The sequence below is a fragment of the Nomascus leucogenys genome, chromosome 4 (genome assembly GCF_006542625.1).
Source record: "Nomascus leucogenys isolate Asia chromosome 4, Asia_NLE_v1, whole genome shotgun sequence".
Lineage (NCBI taxonomy): Eukaryota > Metazoa > Chordata > Mammalia > Primates > Hylobatidae > Nomascus > Nomascus leucogenys.
The window spans coordinates 101,025,869-101,046,527 of record NC_044384.1 but is presented as its reverse complement, the minus strand read 5'-3'; the positions used below and the strand labels follow the sequence as shown (position 1 = coordinate 101,046,527).

Below are 20,659 nucleotides of genomic sequence, written 5' to 3'. Positions count from 1 at the left end.
ATATGTGTGAGAGTATGTTTGCACATGTGGCTGTGTGAGGAGCCAGAAAGGACTAGGAGAAGAGGCCATGGTTTGAGGATAAGAGCCCAGCCCTGAGGTTGTGCTTTGGAGTTGGAACGGGGGCTCTGTCATGACAGCTGCTGACCTCAGACAGGTCACTTAACCTTTCTGGGCTTTTCTGTCCTGTGTGTCTGTAGTGTGGGGCAGAAGGGATAGTGTGACCTCCTCTAGTCTCTGTAAGGTCAGGGGGTTGCAGGGAGAGCACATTCCCAGCATCTGGTCTGCAAGAAGTGTTCACTATGGCCAGCTGAGGCTATTGTCTGGAGCCTCCTGCTTCACTGAACACTGCTAGCTTGAAGGTTGCCTGAAAGAAATGGGGCAGAGCCCCACCCACATCTCCACTCAACATCTGCACACAGTGGGTACCCACTAATAAGTTGTAGCACCCTTTCAGTCACTCATTCACTCATTCATTGACAGAAGATCATATTTCCAAGAGCTACTTCTCTGATGAGCCTGGACATGCAGCCCAGGGGTCCGTGAGTGTGCGTGTGTTAACCAGTGGGGCTGAGGGGAAGGCGCTCACTGGGCCTAAATTCCGGAGCCAGGAGCAGGATGGCTGGAAGACGCCTGTGAGTGGGACCGAGGTCCTGGTACCTGCAGTCCTGTAGATGGCCTGTAGATGACAGCAGAGGCCCATGCAGAGCCCCTGCCCTGAGCCGCACTTTCCCAGTTCCAAGTGAGCCAGCTCGCTCAGGTCCCTCAGCTTCCGGATTGGGGGAGTGATGTGATATGCGCGAGTAGTTCAAATCTGTCCCAGAAGACAGCCACAGTCACCCTCTCTATGGCTCTAGACAAGTTGTTTTCTCCCCAGGGGTCCCAGTTTCCTCATCTGTGAAATGAGAGTTAACAGCCAGTGTTGGGAAAACTGGCGCAAAATACGTAAGGTAGTCTAAGATGGGCTTAATAGAGACTTAAATGTGCAAGGCAAAACTAGAAAGCTAATGGAGAATATCTGTCACTCGGATGGGAGGCAGAGACTTTTTAAACACGACGCCAAAAGCCCAAACCATAAGGTGAAAGGTTGGCAGATCTGATCAAATGGCAACTCGGGATTTCTGGTCCCCAGGACGCTGTATATACCAAAGGGAAGCAACGAGTCAAGGGCATGAGCGGGAGCTGCACAAAAGGGGGCAGTCGCCAGTGCTGGAGACGCCCAGAGCCACCAGAGGCTAAAGAGTGGCGAATTCAACAACGACGAGATGCCACTTCCCTCGGCATGTTGGCAAAAATTAAAAAGTTGAGTACGCTGAGGGCTGGCCACCACTAGGCAAGTCGGAAGCCTAGCAAGCCATACTGGAGGGCCACCTGGCAGCGTGCAGAGCAAACACCCGACTCAAGGAGAGCTTTCAAGGGAAATAAGACGTCCTGCGCTGTCACGTTCTAGGTTGCGAGTAAAACCCGGGACCCGCACAGTAGCGGACTGCCAGTGCAGGGGCCTCCCTGGGTGTCCCTGGAAACCGAGGAAGTAACCGCCCCCTTGGGAAGCCACGCCTCCTATTTTGTTCCGGCTCGGGGGCGGGACCCAGCCGGGGCCCGCCTGGCCCTTTAAGGCTGACCTAGCGAGGCCCCAAGATGGGATGACGCGCAGGGAGCAGGGAGGGTGGAGTGGTGGGGGGGGGAGGTCACGTGGGCGCCGGCAGCGCGACTCTCGGCCCTGGGCGCTCTGCGGCCGCCAGCTCCCGCGACCGCCGCCCCTGCCCTACGCCGGTACCTCAGCAAGGTGCGTTGCCGCCAGGTACGCCCTCGCTGGGCCCCCTCTGCGGCCTCCTCCGGGGACCTCGCGGCCATTAGGCGCCCGGCCCCTTCTCTTCTTGACACGTGCCCGGGCGGTGCTCGCTTTTACCCGGCCGCGCGACCACCGCCCCCTGCTGCACGTCTCTACTCTCAGGCCGTTCGTCCCGCACTCCCAGCTTGCCCCGGGCTCGCAGCCCAGCGCAGTTCAGAGGCTCCAAGGCTGGGGTGTGTTGGAAAAGTCTGGGCGGGACTCACTCTTCCCCTTTCCCCCAGGTGCCACTAGAAGCGCCAGGCTGGGGCCGCCTCTGAGCGCCCCGCGGGGGCCATGGATGGTGAAACAGCAGAGGAGCAGGGGGGCCCTGTGCCCCAGCCAGCTGCACCCGGCGGACCCGGTTTGGGCGGTGCTCCGGGGGGGCGGCGGGAGCCCAAGAAGTACGCAGTGACCGACGACTACCAGTTGTCCAAGCAGGTGCTGGGCCTGGGTGTGAACGGCAAAGTGCTGGAGTGCTTCCATCGGCGCACTGGGCAGAAGTGTGCCCTGAAGGTCAGTGAGCCCTCACTGAGGCCTGGGGTATCCTGGAGGGTCCACAGCGGAAGCCTGTGGGTGAAGCTATGTCTAGCGCACCTGCTAAGCTTCCTATGCTCAGCAACATGTTTCATCGTCATACTCTCCTGTAAGGTCAGGCTTGTGGTCCTTCCTACTTTACAGATGGGGAAACTGAGGCATAGTCTAGCTAAGCGTTGAGTGTCCCAGTGAGCAAGGGGTGGAGTCACTATGGCTAGATATGCTGTATCCGGAAGCAGGGAAGGGGTGACTCTTGACTCTGGGATTCTGGCTGGACCCATGTGTTCAGGTCCAAAGGGGATCTCTTGTTCAGCTTGGCTGCCTCTTCCATGTGAAGCTCCTCTGACTGGAATGGATCTGTTTCCCTTTGCTGGAAGCTGAGCCCCCACCAAGGCTTGGGTGGGACTGCTTCTTCCCTGTGGCCCCTGCCTGTCTGGGCTGGAGTGGTGTGAGCCTCCCAGGGCTGGCCAGAGGACAAGGCTGATGCCCACTGCACCTGTGGAGCCTCAGGAGGCTGCTGATAGACCCCTGACGAGTCGCTGGTCCCATGTTGAAAGGGACAGGCCCTGGTCCAACCCACCCCTGGTTCCTGGGCAGAGGGCGGGCCAGCCATCTAACCACCTCAGACTATAGGCTCCCTGGAGACCTGGCATGCTGATATAGGTGGCATGGTGGGGGTCGGGGGATGCTAGGGGCGGGTACCTGGTTCTGGCTTAAGGCATACAGTTCTGGGCCTAGGGCCACACCCCATACCCAGAATCCCTTGAATCTGTCATCTCTGGGGTCTTTACTCATTTGTAGCTTGTGCCAATGGATGGGTAGAGCATGGCAGGGATAGTGGCTCCTGGAGGCTAGAAGTACAGCAAAGGCCCTTCTCGTTTTACAAAAGATTTTTTTTTTTGAGACAAAGTCTCGCTTTGTTGCCAAGCTGGAGTGCAGTGGCACAATCTCGGCTCACTGCAACCTCCACCTCCCAGGTTCAAGCGATTTTCCTGCCTCAGTCTCCTGAGTAGCTGGGACTACAGACGTGCCCCACCACACCCAGATAATTTTTTGTATTTTTAGTAGAGACAGGGTTTCACCATGTTGGCCAGGATTGTCTCGATCTCTTGACCTCGTGATCCGCCTGCCTCGGCCTCCCAAAGTGCTGGGATTACAGGCGTGAGCCACCGTGCCTGGCCTTTACACAAGTTTTAATTAGAGTCCAAGTGCAGAGTCCTCTAGATACGGCTAATAGGTATCCTGTGTTTGCCGGTTTCATGACCTTGGATGATATCCTAGACTCTGGAAGCCAGGTTTCTGCATCTATTCATGGGGAAAGATGAGGAGTTGTTGTGAACATGAAATGAGATTATACGTTTAAAGCACTTGGTATAGGACCTGATACAGGTCTGGAGAGGTTACAGGACTTACTTAAGGCATAAGATCTTAAAGCCTCTGAGCAGGGAGCTGGACCCAGCTCTCTGTGTCTTTCCCAGGACCACTAGGGCCAACAGAGGAGGTTGTCTCCCCAGAGTGCCTTGGAGGGGAACATGCGGGTGGGTCTAGAAGAGGATCAGGGTTGGGCTGGAGGGGCTGGGCCCCAGGTATAGCTTCTTTGCCCACTAACCCAGCAGTCGAATGGGGTGGGGGAGCTTTTCAGAGTATCAGGAATGGGATTCTCTGAGTCTTTTAGGGAAAAAGTGGCTCTTCTGAGGGCAGACAGGGGTAAGGGGATGAGGAATGAGAGTTTTCATCCCCCTCTGGGCACCATTTAACCTTCCACCTGTGCTAGGATTGAGGGCAGTCTGGGTGGGTGAGGGATTGAGGCCAGAGACCCATTTCTTAATACCAAGGCTTTGGCCCTGTGGGCCAAGACTGAGCTCTGACCATCCCCTGTGGTGTCCAGATGCTGTGGGTGAGTCAGGGATGGGGTGGGAGACCAGAATTTGTAGGCCCACGCAGTGCCAGCTTTAAGTAAGGCTGGAATTAACCCCTTCCCCATAGATGCTATGTCTGATGAGTGACTTGGGGTAACTTCTGACTGCAAGAACTTCCACAGCACCTCATCAGTGCTCTCCTTGTTCTGGACTGGGAATTGGGTCAGGCCTGTACCCCTTTATGGGTGAGCATGGCTGGGGCTACTAACTTGGGACCTTCAGGATCTGGCCCTAAATTGGCCCTCAAAGGGGACATGGATTAAATGTGCCTCCCACTCCAGGACCTTCCTGTTCTTAGTATCTCTAGTGACCAAGCCTAGAAGTCCTTACCCAGCTAAGTAGGCATTTACTATCTCCTAATATTGGGCTAAGCACAACCTCTGGTACAGTCATTTTACCTGTCTTGTGAGTGGTAGCTGTGGCCATGAGGAGGAAGGTGACATCTCCCCACTTATAGCTTCTGCCCATTGCCCAGGAGGACCAGGACCTGGGGACCGCAGTACATGGGCAGGCCTGGGCCCAGGGAGCTTAGCCAGCTCATGATGGATCACAGTCCTCTCCTTGCATCTGCCTAGCCCTCTCCCCCCAGTTGCCCCAGCTCCGCGTAGGCAACAGTCGTGGGCTCTGTGTCTTTCTGCCTCCCTGGTGATGTGCCCCAGGTTAACCAGGGTGGCCTGTCCTCGTCTTATAACTTGACCTTATTCAGGCCATCTCTGCCCATTTGTCTCATGCTCATCCGCTTGAGTCTGTTGCCGAAGATGGAAGACAGTGCTTAACAGGAAGCCTGAAACTCAGCAAACACTCATAAAACAGGAAGAGCTGTGGCCACTGTCCTTGTAACTGTTGCTATTCTGTGGAGGCCCTAGAGGAGGAGGTCCCTCCCTCTCAGGGAGCTGGGCCTCTTCTGCTTTCCCTTAGCCCCTGACCACCTGCTTGGTTCATCTTGGCCTCAGTCATACTCAGTGGCTCCCTCCCAAGGCTACCTTCTGCTGCCAGTGCAGTCATTCTACTCCATTGTACCCCAAGCACTCATTGCTGTCCTCTTGGCAGGAACTGGAGGACTGCCTTTCTTGGAGAGGGTGTATGGGCCAGGCAGTCCTCCAGTGTCTGCTTCTCCTGCTGACCTCTTGCTTGTGCCCTCTCCCAGCCTTAACTAGTTAATTAGTACCCTTCAGCTTTCCCTCTAACTGGGCACAGCCCTGCAGATTTTTCACACATCAGTTACTCCACCACATCCAAGATCCAGTCCCTCAAACTTTATCACATACGTGAAAATTGGGACCCAAAGTGAGTCACATGGCTTGAAGTGGGGTTGTAGCAGAGGCCCGAATTTTCTTCCCTCCTGACATCCTGCCCAGCCCTCTTGTGGTTTTTGGCCTCTTGGCAGGCAGAAGTGACCATGGCACTTAGTATCTCTAAATAAAAGCAATAGGCTGGGTGCGGTGGCTTGTGCCTGTAATCTCAGCACTTTGGGAGGCTGAGGTAGGAGGATTATTTGAGTCCAGGAGTTTAAGACCAGTCTTGGCAACATAGTAAGACCCCTATCTCTACATAAAATTTAAAAATTAGGGCTGGGTATGATGGCTTATGCCTATAATCCCAGCACTGTGGCCGAGGCGGGAGGATCACCTGAAGTCTGTAGCTCGAGATCAGCCTGGCCAACCTGGCGAAACCTTGTCTCTACTAAAAATACAAAAATTTGCTGGACACAGTGGTGGGCGCCTGTAATCCCAGCTACTGGGGAGGCTGAGGCGGGAGAATCACTTGAACCTGGGAGGCAGAGGTTGCAGTGAGCCGAGATCACGCCAGTGCACTCCAGCCTGGGTGACAGAGTGAGACCCGTCTCAAAAACTGAAAGAAAGAAAAGCAATAAAAGGCCTTACGGAGACATAATGGTGGGGTTTTCTTTCCTGCCTCTGTGTTATGGACTGTGGGACTGGGGGCTCTTCCCCTCTGACCCCTAAAGCATGTTGGAAGCTCTTCTAGGCTCCCAGTGCCCTCTTCTTCCCTTCTTTGTTAAGGAGAGTAGAGTGGTGGGGTGGTGGATCCACATGTCCAGGAGACCTCTGCAGAGTCTTCTGGGTCAAGTCTTTGTAGCAGACATCTCCCTTCTGGTTCCCAGGATCTGGGGAGGTTGCTGGGGCTGCCGTTTCTGGGACAGTTTCCTTCCCCTTGATGCCAGTTGGCTTCCATGAGCCAGGCTGTTCTGCATGTGGGATCTCAGTGATACCTCAAAGCACAACACAGAAGAGGGCATATTTCTCCTGACAGATGGGAAACTAAGCTCTGGAGACCAGGAGGAGATCTCACAAGGATTTGAGATTACACAGGGATGTTGGGACTTGGCTGTGTATGTTCTGAGCCTCTAATTGTGGCATTCAAAGCCTCTGCAGTCCAGCCCACCTCCCTTTTCTACCTTAGGTGACATCTTTCCTTCTCCAGCACTGAAGAATTTCTTCCCATCTGTCAAGACTCAGCTCCAGTGCCACCTCTTCCAGGAAGCTGCCCAGAGTTCCTGGCTTTGGGGCAATGGAACCTTCTTTGACCCCTAAAGCCATAATACTCCCCTTTGATTCAAAGCTCCTTTATAGCACCTAGGCCCAAGGCCTGTCATATATCAGGGATTCATGAATGCTTATGAAAATAACCAGGCTCTGGCCCCTCTGAGCTTTTGGAAGGAGCATCAGGAACTGGACTTTTTCCAGGTTGCACCTTCTCCACAGGAGAGGGGTTCTTTGATTGCAGCTCAGAGATACGCCACAGAGAAATGCTATTTCTCCTCTCCTAAGGTCTGGGAATTCACAATGGAATCTAACAGTTCCACTGCCTCAACAGACCTCATGGGGAATTCCTGGGAGAAAGGAAATGCCCATTCATGAGGCCATTTCTGCCCCCGCCTGCTGTCCAGGCTGCACCTCTGATTAGACAGAGGGGCTCTGTATAACCAGAATGCCAAAAGGAAGATAGAACATGATGGATGCAGAGACTGGAAAGCAGTGGATACAGAGCCCAGTACCCTGGATGCCTCACTCTCCCTGGGGGGATGGTGCCCACTGCTCCATGGGTGAGGCTGGCCTGTTGGGGCTGGTGCTGTTGAGCTGGATTTGAAGCCAGGTGAAGCTGCCAGGCAGGCCAGGCCCTTTTTCATTTGGCAGCCACCAACCCCTCACCTACCATCTCCAGACCGGTCAGATCAGCCTCCGCAGGGCCACTTGTTAGAGTCAACAAATCGGGAGGCACATGGAGGGACTATGCAGCCCGGTACAATAGAGTCGCTGGAAATAGTTTCACTGCCCCCTGGGTTCTCCCAACGCTTCTCCTTACCTGGAAGGAAAGAATCTGAGGAGCCAGAGTGTTAACTGCCAGGGATGGGCAATTTGCTTTTTCATGAAGATCCTGGGGAGGGCATCAAACCCTACAAAATGCAAATAGTGGAATTTTAGGCAGAGGTTGATTGTTCTGAGATGGTTCATACCGTGCCTGGCTGGCCTTGCTTACTGTTTTCGAAGCTGTGCTCCCAGCCTACTCTCAGGATCACCTCTGCTGGGGCTTCTAGGATCTTTTCCCATCCCATCTAGGAGCTGATGCCAGCTCTCCAGGATTCAGGCCTTGGTGCTGTGGATTCTGATACCCCCATAAACAGCTAACAGTTTTTCAGAGGATTCTGCCCAGCAGGCCCTGTCCACAGTGCACAACGATGCACAGCGTGAGTTATCTTACCTAACTCTTATCCCTCCCATTATATGGATGAGGTTCAGAGGTCAGCAACTTGCCCAAAGTGCTCAGCTAGTGGGTAGCAGGGCTGAGCTGTGAGCCTAGGCAGTTTGATGCCAGAGTCCTAGCATCTAAGTCATCTCACTCCTCATGCAAGTCTGTGGGGACACGAGAGGGTCTCTGAGACTTGGCCCTTGGAAAGATGCTGGCATTGTCCTCTCTGGCTCCACTGGGAGCCCTGGCAGCCCCAGCTGGGCCCTGAGTGATGCTGCCAGTGTCTGCCTACATCTGTCCAGTCCTCCTCACTGTATGGAACTCTATGCCAGTGATTGGACAGGTGGCAGTCCCAAGAGGCCAGCACACAAGGACCAGGATGACTGTGAAGGCCACCTCGGAAAGGTCGTGTGCCTTTTCCCAGGCCTTGTGAGTCTCAGACAAGTGCAGCTGGGCAAAGCCCAGAGCACCACGGGCAGGAAGTCAGACTGGTGAGTGGGCGAGTGGAAACTGTTTCTGGGCTGGGCCAGCTAGGAGAGGCTTCCTGGAAGAGGTTGCCAGTTTAATCCAGACCTCTGGTTTGAGAAGGATGTGGATGACAGAGGAAGGCATAGGGTGTATGTGTGTGTGGGTGTGTGTGTATGTGTATGTGTGTGTGCATGTGTGTGACAATATGCCTGGTTTAGACATTCAGCACCTGCTGTGGAGTACCAGTTTCCCACTCGCCGACCTGTGTTCTGGCAGGATGTGGTTGACCTCAGCAGGGCTGGTGCCAAAGTCCTGACAAAGCCTGGGAAGCTGAGGGAGGACCAGAGGAATCTGTGGAGGAAGAGGCATTTGTGTAGGGCCTTGAAGGGTAGAGCACCATTGCTGAGGGTGCTGCAGTGACTCCTGGGTCACTTGGGCTATTGTTCAGACTATGTGGGAAGGACTCAGTTTTCATTACAACAGAGGTCTGTTATATCTCTTCTGAGCTTCACACCTGGAGAAGTGGAGTTAGATCCCTCATTTTCCTCTACTGGGGACATCATCATGGAAGACCCCTGGGTGGAGGCAGTAGTTGGAACATCTGGCTCTGTAAGCCTGCAACCTCCCTTGGCTCCAGGCTGCCATGTCTAATGCTGAAGGCCCACAGGCAAGAGCTGAGGACATCCCTAGGTGAGAGGCATTCCAAGCATACCTGTGCCCTGAGAGTGTGCACCAAGCGCTTCCTGGAGAGCTGGCTCTGCTGCTCTCAGGGCAGTGAGACCATGGCTTCTGTGAGTGCTGGTGTTTTCCCTGGAGAACATTAGTTCTACTGCTGTCCCTCCATCTATTGGACATCTTGTGTGGTCCCAGATGAAAGGCCCCACCTGGGGTTGAAAGAGGAACAGTGCTCTTGGCTTAAATTGCTTTCTGCGACATTCTCCCCAAGTGACTTTGGACTAAAGGCAGTTTCATAATCTTTTGCAAAACCATCATCTTTGTGGTGCAGTTGAACCCTGGGTTTGAATATGTGGTGGGGAGTAGGATCCAGTCTCAGTGACTGTTACTATCCCTGCATTCATGCTATGGGACAACATAGGCCAGCAGACACTCTCAGAAGGCAGGGCTCTCATTTGGGGTGGCCTGGGTGCATTTGCTGGTGAAACATTATTGGTTTTTATGAGGACTCACTTGGGTACGCCCTGCACCTGGGGAAGCCAGCCCCTTGAGGGACAGGAAAGAATGGCGTGAAGGGAGCTCTGGGTCCTGGGCTCCTCCCCACCCTCCTGCCCATTTGGAACTAAGTGGATTAGGCCCTGTGCAATTGTGATTAAAATCCTGCTGTGTGGGAACTGTGGAGGTTTTGCTTAGAGCAGGAACACGAGGCTCCTGTTTGGGGAACAAGGAGCCTCAGGAGGCCCTTTCAGCACTAGACAGGCCAGAGATGCTGAAAAGATTGCTTTTGTTTTTGAGGCGGGTTTGGGATTAGGGTTTGCCTTTTTCTTTAGACTAGGGCTTTGTCTTTGCTGCCTTCTCCTCATGGCACTAGTGATCTTTCTGTCCTCTGCCTCCTCGTCCCTCTCATTTCTTCTTTTCCACCTGTTTCTCCTGCTATCGCTCTGTCCCCGCTCTCCCGGGCCTTGCCAGTTTGCCTGTCTCATGTGTTTCAGGCCTGATGGCCTCTTTTCTGCAGCCTGGCAGGCTGAGGGCAGGCGGAGGACAGAGCAGGGCCAGGTCAGGTGCTGAGGACTCATCCTGGTCAGCGGGCAGCTCACTCCCCCACCCCCACCCCAGGGGAGGGTGGGGGTGGGGAAGGAAGGAGGAGTGACTGCTGTACCCATGTCACTCACAGTGTCCCCTCCTGCTGCCCGCCTTGACCAGGTGTCAGCAGCCTTGGCAGTCAGAACAGTGGACTCAGGAGTTCTTGGGCTGAGCTGTAACCTGAGGAGGTCCCCCGCCACACCCCCCATGGCTTGTGTGAAGTCAACTTTAGCTGCAGTCTCTGCTGTTGGGTCTCCTTTTACAGCCCAATGGTCTGAGACTTTTGCTTCGGACAATTGTGTGGGACTAGGCACAGTATGACCCCCAAGGGTTCCCTAGCCACAGTGAGGTATAGACGGGGCTGAGATCTGACCTGAATCAGAGCCTTAGAGCCAGCCAGAGGAGCTGGTGGGAGTCTGGGAGGGCTCCAGGTGTGAGGTGCAACCTGCCTCCATTTTTACAGAGGGCAGAACTGAGTGTGAGCTGCACCTGCACTAGCTGGTGTGAACACTCAAGACTCTCTAGCTGGCACCCTGCACCTGACCACCCTTGCCCTGCTAAGGCTCAGAGGCTACATTCATGGGCCTGAGGGACCAGGTCTTTGAGCTGCCACACTTGTTGCCCCATTCTTTTTTTTTTTTTTTGAGACACCCAGGCTGGAGTGCAGTGGCGCGATCTCAGCTCACTGCAAGCTCCGCCTCCCAGGTTCACGCCATTCTCTTGCCTCAGCCTCCCGAGTAGCTGGGACTACAGGCGCCCGCCACCATGCCCGGATAATTTTTTGTATTTTTTTTTAGTAGAGATGGGGTTTCACCGTGTTAGCCAGGGTGGGGTCTCAATCTCCTGACCTCGTGATCCGCCCGCCTCGGCCTCCCAAAGTGCTGGGATTACAGGCGTGAGCCACCGCGCCTGGCCTCATTGCCCCATTCTTAAGGGTTCAGCCTCCATAAGAGACCCATAGCTCGTCCATAGATGCTCACCCAACATTAACAGCCCCCTTCTCAGGATGTGGTAGAAGGACTGGCAGGTGTTCTCCATGCTTTCTGGCAGGCAGCGGCACAGGGGGCAGGGGGATGGCAATAAGGGCACCCACTTGCTGAGTGCCTCCTACATGCCAGGCACAAACATGGCAGAATCAGAATGGATTATCATGCCCATGCCATGGATGCAGAGACAGATTCAGAAAGGCAGAGTAACTCACCCAGGGTCACATAGTATGGACATGGCCCTGTGCTGGAACCCAGGCCTGGCTCTCAGCCATTCCTCCCTGTGTGTGTGCTCCTCTGGGGATCAGAAGCCACAGTCTCCTCATCTGCAAAATGAGAGCCTGGACCGGGCACGGTGGCTCTTGCCTGTAATCCCAGCACTTTGGGAGGCTGATGCGGGTGGATCACCTGAAGTCAGGAGTTCGAGATCAGCCTGGTGAAACCCCGTCTCTACTAAAAATAGAAAAATTAGCTGGGTGAGGTGGCACACGCTTGTAATACCAGCTACTTGAGAGGCTGAGGCAAGAGAATCACTTGAACCTGGGAAATGGAGGTTGCAGTGAGCTGAGATTGCACCATTGCACTCTAGCCTGGGAGTCAAGAGTGAAGCTCCATCTCAAAAAAAAAAAAAAAAAAAAAACGAGGGCCTAAGTGCTCTGCTTGGCAAAGGCCTCCATTTTGGCTGTGAAGACATGTTAGGTGGGCAATGATCATCGGCAGTGCCAGGGAAGCAGGCAGATCGGGGGAGGCCTGCCTTGCCCACTGCTGGGGCTGATCTTGCAAGTAGATAGACAGCATAGAGACTGGTCAGAGGGTGCCCCAGGATGCCTCTCCCACACCAGTCAGCAAATGGTGTTGTCAGGGGGAACATTTGGCTATGTCGATGCCACCAGCAAGGGCTATATTCTGCCAGGGTCAGGAGCTCTGAGGGTTATGACTCAGGTTTGGAGACCCCTTCCGCTGTACTTCATGGCCTAATTAAGTGCTTGAGTCAGGCTGAGCCAGTACCAGGGTGTGTCCTTACCTTAGGCAGGCCCAGGAGATGGGGAGTGAGTCACTGCCGCCTAGTCTCATGGCAGGAACAGGCAGTGTCCCTCAGAGCTGCCAGGCCACCACCCTGGTCCCCTAGAGGGCAGAGCCTCCCCCTCTTCCTCGTAGCTATGGCTCCATGGTGTGATCAGAGACTAGGAAAGCCTTCCGAGAGTAGGCTGGGTGTCGGTGCCTTGGGAGTCCTCTGGCTGAACATGAGCAGGAGGGGAGAGGGGCCAGGGGCCAAGGGAGACTGGAAGCCTGGATGGCCAGTGCCCCTGCTACCCCTGGGAGGAGCCTGAGGAAAGCGATGGCTGCCTGTGCTCACCCAGGCCTGTGTGGGGAGCTGCAGAGACATGAATGAAGCCAAAGGATGAGGGAGAGATGCTGAGCAGATATGAGATAGAAGGTCAGTGTCGGGGGTAGGGATGGAAGGTTCCCTAGGGCCTCTGTGCCATGCCTCTGGGGGTGAGCCAGTGCATCTCCCCACACCCACTTCTGATTCCTTTGTCATCTCTGTGACATCTCCTCCAGGCGAGAGAGACCAGCTGTCATTCTTCTGAAAGCTGGAGGGTTTTGGGTCCCCTCTCTCTAGAGCTGGCCAGAGGCCTGGCCTGCTGAGTGCTTCAGCAGGGGTCACCTAGGCATGACCTCACTTGCCCTGGCCACCCCTGCTAGGGAGGGTGGTATGGCCCTTTGTTACCCTGTGCCAGCTATGTGGGCATCACTGCCACACAACTGGCCAGTTGGGGGCACATATTTCATTGCTGCTGTGGGGTCTCTTCATGAAGAGAGACCACTGATGGGACATTATTTATGAGATTACAACAAAACACTTGTGTTTGCTAAAATGTTCCAGTCTTATGATGAAAATGTCCTATTTTTACACTGTCAGAAGAAATAAAACCAGGGTAAAGTTTCACAGATTATGTAGCTGATTTTGATAGAAAAATCCCTTTTTCCTCTTTGAAGTTAAAGGAAGATACCAGAACCTGGATCTTCTGAGTATGTACTCAGGGGGCTCACAAGTGGTCTCTGCGGCCTCCCCCAGCCCTCTGTGGGAAGGCTGTGGGCAGAATGCTGGGATCCCACACCTGTCAGGGGCAGAGGGAGTTCTGATCCTGCCACTTTCTCACTGTAGAACCTCTGGGGGAGGGGAGGAGGCCATAGCTGTCTCTAGGCCTCTTTCCCACCTGTGACACAGGCGCCATGTGGGAGGAGAGTGGGTGCCCAGTTCACAGATGCAAGCTGGGGCTTAGGAAGGTGAAAGGACTGGCCATGGTCACACATTTTGCAGGAGGGACATTGTTCAAATGGATGTGTGGAGTTGTCGAGGGGTGTAAAGGTGTCTGCCACCTGGGAGAGTAGGGGGCTGCCACAAAGAACTGAAGATGGGCCCCCTTCTGTAGTTGACCAAGCTTGAGAGCTGGGTAAGTTCCCTGTTGTGGGTCTCTGTTCTTTCAGTCTTGATTCCCATTCCCCAGGGTCCCTACCCAGAGATCAGCCACCCTCTCTCCACCCTGGAAGGTCTTCCCCTTCCTTATTGAGCCTTTCACAGCAAAACAGGATTCGTGGACTCAAGGTTGGTTCTTGGTCCACCTTTGAAGAGCCCAGTCTGGCTGTGCCCCTCTGAGGATATGAGACCATTTCCTGTGACCTGCTGGATTGAAGAGGTTCTGCCTCCCCCAGGTCTCCAAGGCTGCACCTAGCTTTCCCTGAATTCTGGGAAACAAGGAGGGGAGGAGTGTAAGGCCATTTCAGGAAGACCCAGGGGAATCCTGAAGCCAGGAGTCCCCAAGCAAACCCAGAAACTGTTTTCACCCATACCATCATGGCCCCCAATACCTTCAGTGTGCACCTGACACCAAGTTCATCTGAGCTCTTTGTGTGTGCTCTCATTCCCTCCTCGTGGCTCCCTGGGAACAGAAGTATTAGCACCATCCTCACTTTCCAGGTTGGGCCCGTGAGGCTCAGAGAGGCTGAATGGCCTGCCCAAGGCCACAGGGGAGTTGGGGATAGACCTGGACCCCTGTGGCCGCAGCTAGTCCTGCTGTGCATGGTCCCTGGTCTGGGGCACTGGGACCCTCTAGCACTCACGTTCCCACCGTTCTTCCCTCTTCCTTCCTGGGAGCCTCGTTCAGTTCCCTCTTTTTAGAAGCATTTCCCTCCACTCTTCCCATCCCCCAGACTTGGCATTTCAGCCTTTGTTTCCAGGTTGTCTGGGGCTGGTGGGAAGCCGACCAACTGAGGCCATCAAAATTTAGTAAATTGGAGGAATCTTGTCTTCCTAAGACTTGATGATTTCAAAATTTGTGTTGGCTGTCCTGTCCCAGAGCTTCCTGGGAACACACTAGGCTTGGAACCTCAGCTACTCCCTCCCCTCCCAAGAACTTTGGTGGGAAGTGGTCAGGTGGAGGTTCCCAGCCTGTCAAGCTGCCACCCTGCCCCCCATCAGGTGTCCTGGCCTTGGCCTAGAAGGGGAGTGGTTGTTTAGGGGTCCTCCTTTCTTGTGAGTTCTCTCAGAAGGGGCTGGCCTTCCCCATCTCGCCTGTTCTGCCAGGTTCTGGTTCTGGAAAGAAAGGAGAAGGGAAGGGAAAGAGCCAGGACCAGTTTCCCAGGTGTACATGTCATCATCAAGCATCCTAGTTGGCAGTGACTCATCTGTAGACCCCTAAATCCTTGAGGACAGAGTGCCCATGGCAGCATTCCCAGTCCCAGTCCAGGCCTAGCCTCCAGACAGGGCCAGTACATGTTTGCAGGAGTTGGGAGGGGATCTGTACATGGGCAGGCCTCCTTGGGGATGAAAGTTGAATCCTAGTTCCCAAAGAATTCTGACTCAGTGGTGGCCATGTGCAAACCATGTGACCCAGAGAATCCACAAAGCCTCCCTGACCCTTAGTTTCCTCATCTGAAAATGGTGGCTAACAATGTAGTTGTTGAAGGGCAAGAGCTAATGGGTGTGACATGTCACAGGGCGGGGCTCCGTGAACATCTGCCATTGTTGTAACAGCCACCAAGCAGCAGGGTCTGGTCCAGACCAGGGGCATGGGCCAAGCTCTCGGAAGGAGTGGCAGGGCCTTCTCTGTTTGTTTTCCCCAGGCTGGTGTTGTGGGGATGAGTGCCTGCTCCAAGCCTTGAAGCTGCATGGAAAAGGGGTGAAGCAGCTGTACATGGTCCCCAGTGCAGGGGACAGATCCAGGTTCAAGTCTTGACTCTCACTGTCCAGCTGTATGACTTTGGGCAAGTCGCTTAACCTCCCAGAAGGACATTTCCCCACAGGTAGAAGGGCGCTGCTGATGCTTGTTGGGTTATGGTGACTACTCTGTGAGGTGGCCTCCACACAGTACTGGCCCAGCACCAGGGACAGACTGTTGTCATGTAGGGAGCGCTAATCCTCCCTGACTCCTTCATTCCTTCAGCACCCACCTGGGGCCTGGACGTTTGGGGTCATTGGTATCATGTGAGCCACCCTCCTTGGAACCGAGCCTCTGAGGAGGAGAGGTAAATGGACAGGGTGAGACAGAGGACAGGATGTGGTCAGAACTTAATGAAGTGAGGTCTCATCTGGCAGGAGGCCAACTCATCCATAGCTGCAAAATTGGTTCCATTAGCTCCTTTAATGAGCTACGAAAGCTCGGAAAATGAGTGTGTGAGAGAATAATGGCACATGTCTGCGGCTCTGATTTGAAACTGTGGCTAAAAAGTTAGATATGACACTATCTTCCAGCTCTCCAAATAGCACCAGTACCTTTGTGGGGAGGGAGAGGGAGGACATGGGGTGCGGGAGCAGGGTTCTGGCATTATAAGGAAGATGCTGAAGCTTTAAGAAGGAAAAGCCTGCTGCTGAACTCTGAATTCAGGGTCAGTCCCATCATGACGTCTTCCCTGCAGAGCAGAGGCTGAGGCTGTGACCCATTCTCTGAGTGGGCAAAGCAGCTCCTCGCAAGGGTCACACTGGCTGGCAGGGCCGAGTGTGTTAATAGCCCACACAGGTGCCAGCAGCACTGGCAGGGGTTTCAACAACTGGCTGTAAAATAAATTCTGCTATTCCAGTGGTGTCTCTTAGATCATTTGAGATGTGATCCTCATGGGAAACAATCCCAGATAATCATACAGCTGGGAGCTGGGAGAGATCTTAGAGACAGCTGAGTCGAAGATTTGTCAGAGAGGGAGTATGGTAGGTTCAAAGTGTTTTGTCTTATTCATGGCCTGCCTCTGTAAGAATAGGGGTTCCCAACAATGAAACCTAAATTTCCCTACAACGTTCTCTGCAGTTTTTGCCGCCTGAGATTTGGTGTTGAGCACGTGCGCTGAGATTTAATCTTCAGCATTCTGGCCTGCCTTTGCCTGAGGCTGGGATGAGACTCTTAGGTGGGACAGAAGGTGTTGGAGGCCATGCTGGTCCCTGCTGCTCCTCTCCTGTCTGTTCTCCGGCACAAAACAAAGCTGGAATCCCAAGAAAATAAAGGTCTGGTGATGTTACCTCAGCACTCCTGGCCCACATGCCAGGCGATAGCTGAGGCATATGTGCTGGCCGCAGTCTTCATGGGGGAATCCATATTAGATATGTTCATTCGAGTCTGTATCTTTTGCAGAATTGCTGTTGAAGGTGTTGCCAGAAGGTTTTCTCCTATATAAGGTTTGATGTGAAATCCCTTTTAGAATTTCATCCTAGAAAATGTTCAGTGAATATCTGTGCTCCTCTTCATGTGGTAATAAAAGCAGCAGAGCCTAACTGGTTTCCTTCTTTGCAAGACTTCCAGGAAGCTCAGAATTAAAATTTGTCCTCATTTATAGTTATGAACTTACATGGGTTTCTGGTGCATTTTATCTTTTTCTTCATTCTAAAGCGAATCTGCTGTTTTTGTTTGGTTTGGCTTCTGTCTTGTTTTAGAATTATAAAATGTCTGAAATACTGTTGTTAATAAGCAGGGCTTGCAGAAGTAGTGGCACTTGGAGGGCCTCAAGGGGTGGTGAGAGGAACTAGATCCTTGGCCTCCAAGAGGAAGTTCCCTTTGCTGTAGGGCTGATGTCTCCATATTGTGAGTTGTCACAAAATCCAGAGCTTCAGCTTCTTAATTTATTACTGCCTCGTTGATGGGAGAGATAAGTCAGCTCTCTTCCCCCGGAAACAGTGGGTGTTCTGGCAGAGGCCATACAGCAGCCTGGCTGGGGCTGCAGGTTAATTGGCCAGGGGTATGGAGGTTGGGGTTTGGCTGCAAGGGGTGTTGGGGAAACTGCTTGTCCAAGCTGGTAGCCTCGGCGCTTCCTGTATGTGAGAGATGGAGATACTGTGGGCACTTTAACTTGAGAAGAGCCCAGCACTGGGGTGAGCTGGATGGGGACACCCATGTATGGGTGGGTGGACTTGGATAGGGGGCACTTCCTGGGCGAGGAAGTGGCTGGAGGAGGGTGTTGGGGACTGGTTCCCAAGAGTCACTGCAGACATCCCAGCTTTGTTCGATCTCTAAGAAGACAGACAGAGTGCTTTTCTAGTTCTGGGCAACAAGAAATATTAGGCCCTGCCATGGAGATGGGGTCCCAGTGGGAGAGGAGGTCTGAATGGAGGCATCTGGGCTTGGTCACCTTCTTGCACAGGCTGTCTTAGGTTGAGTTGTAGCCATAAGACCCCCCAATGTTTCTTGGGCACCTCTCTGTGGCCAGTTCTCTGCTAGGTACTTTGGAGAAGTAGAAAACATTAGATGAACAAATGGATAGATGGATAAATCCTGTTCTCTGCGAGTTCAAAGTCAATATTGCAGAGACTGGAGACACACATATGCCCATGGGCCCACACACCCACCCCCATACTCCCCACACACCCATGCACACACCTGTACACATGGATGTATGCATGCATGCACACACTCATGTTCCCACGCATACACACACCCCCACATACCCTCCTCATACCCCTGCATATGCACACACCCACGCACTGATGTACACATTTATTTCAGAACAAGCTTCCCGAGTCTTGTGCAAGCTGTGGATTTGGCCAGTGCCTCTCCAACTTGGGGCCACCCCCTCCTCTCATCTCCCCTCAGGGAGGGGTTGTCTGGGTGCTCTCTCAAAAGTCCTGTTCTCCTTCCTCCTCCAGCCTTGCCATCCTGCAGCCAGGTGGCCACAGGGCAATGACTTCATCCTCCCGAGCCTGTGTTTCCTCAATCTGTAAATTGGGGCTAATGGTTCCCACCCTGCTTGCCTCACAGGGTGGCACCAAGCATTCCCATGAGATAAGGGACAGCAGAGTGTTTTGTAAACTGCAAATTGTTTTCCAAACAGGCAAATGGTGCTGTTGTTCTCCCAGCTATGGAACTCAAGAATTCCTCCACCCACAAGTAAACCGTGTCCTTGGGTGGAAAGGGATATAGTGTGGTGATAGTGAGGGGCCTGGCCTGTTTTGAGGCCCCCACATTCCACCTGGTGATGCTAGAGGGGCACAGGCCCTTCTGCTCTCAAATTTTGCTGGGGCTCACTAGCTGGTGAAGTCAGTAGGGGTCTTGGCCTTCTGGGTGCTGGCTCTGGAGGCAAGAGAGAGAATTTGACAAAGGAGGATGAGGGGAAAAGGGGGAAGTGAAAACCAGTATATCAAAGCCTGAGGCCTGTGGTCACTCGCTAAAGGAAATGTCATCTCAAATTCAATGCTTGTTGAGCTTCAGTGGGGACCCACACCTCAGGTGCATGGCCAGGAATCCCCTTCCTCAGGAAGAAGCCCAGTTTCCACCTCACAGGGGTGTGTGTATGTGTATGTCTGTGTGTGTGTGAGTGTGTGTCTGTGTGTACCTATTGGGCACTAGCTGGAGCTGTGGAGCTGCCCAAGTGCCATCACAGACCCTCCAGTTCTGGTGGACCCCTGGGGAGCTCAGGGAACATAGGAGAGGAGTGAGGCAAGGGTGGGGGCCTGTTGGGTTGTCAGAAATCCCCTTCTATCTTCTTCTTTTTTTTTTTTTCTGAGACAAAGTCTCATTCTCTTGCCCAGGCTGGAGTGCAATGATGTGATCTCGGCTCACTGCAACCTCCACCTCCTGGGTTCAAGCCATTCTCCTGCCTCATCCTTCCAAGTAGCTGGGATTACAGGTGCATGCCACCACACCTGGCTAATTTTTTTGTATTTTTAGTAGAGATGAGGTTTCACCATGTTGTCTAGGTTGGTCTCAAACTCCTGACCTCAGGTGATCCTCCCACCTCGGTCTCCCAAAGTGTTAGGATTACAGGCGTGAGCCACCGTGCTTAGCCCCCTCCTATCTTCTTGTCTTCCCAGCTGTGACTGGGAACCATGACATCATTGCCCATTTCAGGTAGCCCCCAGTGGGCTCAGGCATGTGGATATGGAGGCCATGCGGACCCGGAGGCTGCTCCATGGGGGCAATGATGTGGGAGTGGTACTATGGTAGGTACTTTGCAAGGAACCCCTGTCTAGAAGTCCGCCTTGTTACCCACTTCTCTCCCCCACCCTATATAGCCCAAGCCCTACAGCTTAACATTGGGGAAACAGAGGCCCAGAGAGGAAAAGGGACTGGCCTAAGGTCATACTGAGAATAGGCATAGAACCTGTGCCTCCTGTGTCCTGGCCCTGTGCTCATTCTCATGCCTGGGAAGATGGAGCTCTTACTTTGGGACATCTTTTGTGAAGAATAGTGTGGAGTCATGTACCTATGTGAAGGAGGCCAACTTGCAAAAATGCCTTGTGGAATGGAACAGTCATGATGGGCTCCCTGGAAGAGGAGGTAAAGCCTGGTTCAACAGAGAGGGTAGGTGAGGTACTGGCTGCCCTTGGGCAGCAGGGAGAAAGTTTGGCCAGGTTGTCATGTCTCCCATTTGTTGAGCCTCACTGGGGCCTCCTCAATTTAATCTTTTTTTTGAGATGGAGTTTCACTCTGTCATCTAGGCTGGAGTGGGAGTGCAGTGGCACGATCTCAGGTCACTGCAACCTCTGCCTCCTGGGTTCAAGTGATTCTTCTGCCTCAGCCTCCTGAGTAGCTGGGGTTACAGGCGCACACCACCACACCGGCTAATTTTTGTATTTTTAGTAGAGATGGAATTTCACCATGTTTGTCAGGCTGGTCTCGAACTCCTGACCTCGTGATCCACCCGCCTCGGCCTCCCAAAATGCTGGGATTACAGGCGTCAGCCACCACGCCTGGCCAATTTAATCTTATCTTATCCTCATGATAGGTTGTGAGAGGTTTTCCCCCACATCCTTACTGTATAGATTTATTAAATCGACAAACATTGATAGGCACAGTGGCTCATGCCTATAATCTCAGTGCTTCGGAAGCCAAGGCAGGAGGATCACTTGAGCCTAGGAGTTCGAGACCAGCCTGGGCAACATGATAAAACCCCGTCTCTACCAAAAAAAAATCAAAAATTAGCCAGGTGTGGTGGCATGCATCTGTGGTCCCAGCTACTTGGGAGGCTAAGGTGGG

The 20,659-nt window shown here is 53.5% G+C and overlaps 1 protein-coding gene across 2 annotated transcripts in view; it reads left to right on the top strand.

Annotated features, from left to right (window-relative positions):
• Nucleotides 1–1,687: 1,687 nt before the first annotated feature.
• MAPKAPK3 (MAPK activated protein kinase 3) overlaps nt 1,688–20,659 on the top strand; it is a 32,264-nt gene continuing 13,292 nt past the window's right edge. Inside the window, exons 1-2 of one of the 2 annotated variants that reach the window (XM_003257123.4) lie at nt 1,688–1,783; nt 2,071–2,341. In XM_003257123.4, the coding sequence (XP_003257171.1) occupies nt 2,123–2,341 (219 nt within the window). In that variant the 5' untranslated portion in view covers nt 1,688–1,783; nt 2,071–2,122. Of the gene's footprint in view, nt 1,799–2,070; nt 2,342–20,659 lie in introns of both variants that reach the window. The other variant, XM_012499225.2, reaches the window with a different exon arrangement.